The sequence below is a fragment of the Alligator sinensis genome, unplaced genomic scaffold (genome assembly GCF_000455745.1).
Source record: "Alligator sinensis unplaced genomic scaffold, ASM45574v1 scaffold948_1, whole genome shotgun sequence".
NCBI lineage: Eukaryota > Metazoa > Chordata > Crocodylia > Alligatoridae > Alligator > Alligator sinensis.
The window spans coordinates 146,952-152,707 of NW_005843093.1; the positions used below are offsets into that span (position 1 = coordinate 146,952).

Below are 5,756 nucleotides of genomic sequence, written 5' to 3' on the forward strand. Positions count from 1 at the left end.
AGCGCCCGTGGTGATGCTGGTCCCTGTCACAGCACAGCCGAGCGCCTCCTGCCTGGCGCCAAGTTCCACCGGTACGTGAGTGGCCCACGCAGCGTCGTGCGCTCCCCCACGCCCTACGCCGTCCCCGCGAAGCTGGCAGAGCACCTCGACTTCGGTAGGAGCTGTCACATGCAGGCTCAGCCTCCCACTGCCGAACCCAACTTGCCCCACAGAGCAGCCTGGACGGGTGTCTCCCGCAGCTCCCAGCCTCTCCTCAGCCTGCTCCTGCCCCAGGGTCTCTGCCCCTCCACAGGAAAAGGGGCCATGCCTTGTCACCTGGCACCTACTGTTCCTGAGCGTGTGCTGGGGAGGCAAAGGATGCAAGAGCCGGGCACGCAGCCAGCTCTGGGGCAGACAGAGCAGGGAGCCCAGTTGCACAGGGAGCAGAAGGAGATCCTGGGCTCCCAGAGGCGCATGGGGCAGCATCAGCCCCAGCCTGCGGTGAGCCTGCAGGGGTGGCAGGTGCAAAGCTTCAGAGCCCTGGGCTGCAGCTGGCACTAAAGTGCCCTGCAGGTCACCCTGCACTGGGCCCTGTGGCACAGCAGTGCCAGGGGAGTTGGCTGCAAGGGGAGAGAGAGAGCCCCATCCTGTTCCCCTTGGCGCTGGGGTCTCCCAGGATGGTCTCCCCTCCAAGCACTGGCCCCTCCCTGCCCAGCCACAGAGGCCACGGTGTGCGGCAACCCTGGCTGCTCCCTCTGCACATGGGTTGTGGGTGGGGAGGGGGTTAAGCCCCATTGGCAGCGGGTGCCCTGCCCCTGACGGCCTGTTCCTGGTGCAGTGGGAGGCCTGCACCGGTTCCCTGCGAAGCGGAAGGTGGTGAGCAGGGCCTGGGCCACAGAGCCGACACCTGGAGCTCAGTCCCAGCAGGGGGGCTTCCACCTGGGCGTGACGCCCTCTGTCCTCCGCAAGCGATACAACCTGACGAAGGAGGACATCGGGGCCCTGCCCAACAACAGCCAGGCCTGTGCCCAGGTAACTGCAGGGGACCCCCCCCCCTCCCCTAAAAGCAGCTGGGCAGTTCACCCAAGCAATGCTCACAAGAAATGACAGGTGAGCAACCCGATCAGTCACTGTGGTGAGAGCTGCTCCAACAATCTCTGGGGCTGTGCCTGAGTCACCGTAAGAACCCCCCAGTAGCGCTAACCGCTGGACCTGCGCTCAGGTCACCATAGTAACATCTCTCTTGACAACTGCTGGGCCTGGACTTGGGTAATAGTGACATCACCCCTTGACAATCATCAGCCCTGTGCCAGGGTAACGTGGTGACATCCCGGAGAACCACCGGGCTTATGTCTGGGTGACCACACTTAGCACCAACAGCATGGAGGTGTCAAGAATTGTAGCATTGTCAAGCAGCTGGGCTTGTGAGACCCATGAGGGGCACAGCTTCTCCAGCCCCTGCTCTAGGCGGGATCTGCCTCATCCAAGTCCCGTCCTCCCAGACATGTCCCTGCCTGACCTGTTCCTAACACCATGTCGCCACCCCTGAGAGCCCCAGCCCTGCACCAGGGGATGCGGGTGTCTGCATCCTCTTGCTGACTGTGGCCTCACTGAAGAGGAAGGTGAAACCCCCTTAGCTGGTCCAACCTATGATGGGGGGGAGAATCCCTTCCTGCCCCCAGTGCAGCATCAGCCTGAGCCTGAACAGGGGAACAAGAACAAGGACCCTGCGGGGCTGGTCCTGGCAGGAGCATTGGCACAGCCCAGGGGAGGGTCAGCTGCTTGTGGCACCTGGGGGTTGGGACACACCTGCTTGGGGTGGGGGAGGCCCTGCCCCTGGGACCAGAAGGGCCTGTCTCACCCCTGCCTTGTCCCCCAGTTCCTGGAGCAGTACTTCCACCAGGCCGACCTGGCCGAGTTCATGCTGCTCTTCGGGGGCAGCTTCGGGCACCGCTCCTCTGTGGACCATGTGGTCGGGCAGCAGGGCCGGGGCAAGGCGGGGCTGGAGGCCAGCCTGGACGTGGAGTACATCATGAGTGCCGGCGCCAACATCTCCACCTGGGTCTTCAGCAACCCAGGTACTCTCCCTCTCCAGGGCTGCCCTGCCCTGGGTGTTGGGGGAAGGTCGGGGAGCTGCGAGGGGGAGCACTCCCTAGCAACATGGCTGGGTTGGATGCCTGGGCTGTGGGGCACAGATGCAGCTGGGCTTGCCTGAATCAGGACAGCAGGTGCAGTTTGGAGCCTCCATCCCCTCTGCAGCTTCCGGGTGTCTCATGATCGTGACACAGTGTCAGTCATGGAGTCACCAGGGCCCGTGCTTGGCTCCATCACCCCCTGCTCATGCTCGGGTCACCCCTGCTGACGCTTTGACTCTTTTAGCCCCAGCCTTGGCCTGCGACTGGTTCAGCTCATTGTCCTCAGGGTGGGCCCTGGGCTGGGCAGAGTGGTCAGGGGACCTGTTCTTGCGCTACCTCCACCTCACGGTCCCCTTGGCAATGGCCGCGCAGGGTCTGACCCTTTGGCTGCCCGGCAGGGAGGCATGAGACCCAGGAGCCCTTCCTAGCCTGGCTGCTGCTGCTCAGCAACATGTCGGCGCTGCCCTGGGTGCACTCGGTGAGCTACGGGGACGATGAGGACAGCCTGTCTGGTGCCTACCTGCAGCGTGTCAACATTGAGTTCCAGAAGGCAGCGGTCCGGGGCCTCACTGTGCTCTTCGCCTCCGGTATGTGCTGCCTCACCACATGGTGACCCTGGTGCCTGTCAGGCCCCAGCCCCAATGGGGCTTGCTGGGCTGGCGCATAGCAGAGCAGACCCTGTTCGGGCATTTGCAGGATCAGATAGACACAGGAGTTTGCAGGTACGAGGGCCCTTTGCTCTAGGCTGCCCGGCCCGGCCTGCCTTATGTCTCCCACAGACAGGGGGATCTTTCCTGCCAAGCAGCTGGAGGCCCACAGGGCTCTTCAGCCCAGGTGTCCCAGCCTGCCCTAGCGCCTCCCAAGTCAGTGCCAGTCTGTGGCCCTCACGGGGCCACGTGAGAAGAGACGTCCTGAGTGACCCAGAGTCTCTGCCTTACAGGGGATGAAGGTGCCGGCTGCAGGAAATCCCCTGGGGGGGCCCACGCCTTCCGGCCCAGCTTCCCAGCTTCCAGGTAACCCATGGGAGCCCTGTGCAGCCTCCCCAGGGCAGTGCCATCGTCGGCCTTGTGCCCAGGGGAGCCCTGGGCAAAGCGGCTCCAGTGAATGCCAGCTGCAGGCCAGGGCTGCGTTTGCAGGTGACTTTTCCTGTGGGTGGTGGGAGGCCTGGCCACGCGGGAGGTGGGCAACCAGGAGCCAGTGTAAGCTGAGAGGGGCACCGAGACCCCGGCGCAGCACAAAGGGGCTATGAACTGCTGTGTCCCTACAGCCCCTACGTGACCACGGTGGGTGGCACGGCCTTTAAGAACCCCTTCCTGGTGTCCGTGGAGGTGACTGACTACATCAGTGGTGGTGGCTTCAGTAACGTCTTTCCTAGGCCAGACTACCAGGTGCCCCCCTCCCCGCCATCCCCTCCAGTACAGGGGTGGGCTGGGACAGGCTTGGGGAGGCAGTGCTGGTGCAGCAGGGGCAATGGGCACTGGGTGATGCTGGGAGCAGGGGTTGGGTGTGGGCTGCAGGAACAGGGCATGACTGACCCCCCACCCCGTCCCCGCAGGCCGCAGCGGTGAAGAAATTCTTGCAGTCGGCCACCAAGCTGCCGCCCAGCTCCTACTACAACAGCAGTGGCCGCGCCTATCCTGACCTCGCTGCCCTGTCTGACAACTACTGGGTGGTGTCGAACCGTATCCCCCTGCCGTGGGTGTCCGGCACCTCAGTAAGGAGCACGCTGGGCAATCGCTCCACCATGGCTGCCTGTCTCTGTCCATGACTGCCCTGCAGTCCAGGCTGCCCCCTTCAATACCTCCCCCCAACTCCCGCACACTCTGAGCTGCCCCCTCTTCTCCCTGCAGGCATCCACTCCAGTGGTCGCGGGCATCGTGGCACTGATCAACGACCGGCGCCTGCAGCGAGGGCTGCCCACCCTGGGCTTCCTGAATCCCATACTGTACAAACTCCAGGAGAAGGGGCCTAGCGCTGCGCTCTTTGATGTGAGTGAGGGCAGCAGTGGTCAGGGTGGTGATGAGCACTGCTTAGGGATGATAGGCGAGGGCAGGCAGGGGCCTGCCCTCTCCAGCCACTGCTTGTCCTGTGGGATCTAGGCAGGCGTCCTGCTTCCAACCTCCAGCACAGCACAACTTCTCCAGGGGCGCGTAGGAGCGACTGCCAGGCCGGGGCCTGCACTGACTAGACTTTCTGTCCCCCCCAGGTCACCCAAGGCTGCCACCTGTCGTGTCTGGATGCCGTCGTGGAAGGGCAGGGCTTCTGTGCTGTCCCCTCCTGGGACCCCGTCACAGGGTGGGGCACTCCCAACTACCCACAGCTCCTGAAGGCACTGCTGGCTGCATGACGCCTGCCTGAGTGGGGCTGAGAACAGGCGCGACTGTGCAGCCGGCAGAGCAGACCCAGCCCATGGATCCCCTTCCCCATGGGCACATGTGTGGCTCCCCCCTCTCCCCATGCTCTGGTGCTGGAGCTTTTGCTGGCAGGAAGGGGCCTGAGTTCTGTCCCTGTGTGTGGCGCCAGTGACACAAACATGCTTTCCTCGTGGACTTCCCCTGGGCCTGGAACGGCTGGAGGGGCCTCGGGTGGCCTGGCCTGGGGCCCATCCTCCCTTCCAACCGCTTGCTTGGCTGGAGCAGGGGTCTCGACCCTGCAGACCCGAGCACCCTCCAGAATCTCAGAATGTAGCAGCCACCCTTAAAAACAAATCCGACTCAATCATGCGTTTGATAATCAGATCATAGTTTTATAAATTAGCTTGTTAACAGGTAATTAAGTCATTTTAATTACATTCCCTGTATCTACTGCTGTGCCCCTGCGGCTGGGTGAGACAACAGAGCCAGCTAGGGAAGTGGCAGGGGCAGCACTGCACGCTCTGGCCGCAGTCTTCCTGTTCCAGCCCTGCGGTGAGTCCCTGAAACAGCCGCTGGCCCTGCCCTGCAGCCTCTGAGCACAGAGGGATGTTGCAGCTGAGCTGGGGAAGGAGCAGCCTGGGCTGCGGCAGCAGCTGCCCAGCCATGCTCGCTGCAAACCTGCTGGTACTGGGCAGGGCTTGCAGCCCCCCCTGTGCTGCAGCAGTGCCCTGGCAGGGGCGGTGCAGCCCCTGCGCGACCTCCCAGCCTGTGTGCTCTCTCCCAGGGCAGACGCGGGGTGGAGGAAATAAAAGCATTTGGCCCTCATGTCTGTGTCTGTGTGCCTTGAAGGGGCTGGGGCAGGGGTGGGCATGGCTGGGGGACCTGGTGGGGAGCAGCAGGGTCTGGCCTGGGCGGTCACCAGGCCTGGAGTGCTGGGTGGAGGAGGTGGTGGGGGATCCCTGCCTGCTGGGGCCATAGCCCCACCATGGCACACCAGCTCAGCGGCCCCAGGCCCTGGGTGCAGAGTGCTGCTGGGGGCTGGCGGTGCCCCACCGTCTGCTCCGAGCATTGACTGGTTCTGTTAGCTCTTTGGGGAGCTCCAGCTGTGCCCCATAGGGCATCCCTCCCGCCAGCTCCAGCTGTGCCCCTGGGGCATCCCCCGCTCCAGCTCCAGCTGTGACCCGGCTCCCCGTGTTGCGTTCGCCCGACCGCCAGGGGCCGCCTCGCCGGCCCACGGCACCGCTCTAGGCGCAGGCGTCTGTCTCGGTGGTGCGGCGCGCGCCGCTCT

General features: G+C 64.1%; 2 protein-coding genes across 2 annotated transcripts in view; both read left to right on the top strand.

Annotated features, from left to right (window-relative positions):
* Window positions 1-6: 6 nt before the first annotated feature.
* TPP1 (tripeptidyl peptidase 1) lies at window positions 7-5,294 on the top strand (the record flags this gene model as incomplete). The annotated part of the gene is made up of 9 exons (XM_006037272.2): window positions 7-154; window positions 818-1,011; window positions 1,859-2,057; window positions 2,513-2,701; window positions 3,055-3,127; window positions 3,382-3,502; window positions 3,670-3,828; window positions 3,965-4,102; window positions 4,321-5,294. Coding segments are annotated over 9 exons (1,362 nt in total), but the record flags the coding sequence as incomplete, so codon positions are not given.
* A 159-nt stretch (window positions 5,295-5,453) lies between these two features.
* Window positions 5,454-5,756, top strand: part of TAF10 (TATA-box binding protein associated factor 10) — a 1,344-nt gene continuing 1,041 nt past the window's right edge. The window contains 1 exon segment of the mRNA XM_025193714.1: window positions 5,454-5,493. Coding sequence (XP_025049499.1) covers window positions 5,454-5,493 — 40 coding nt within the window.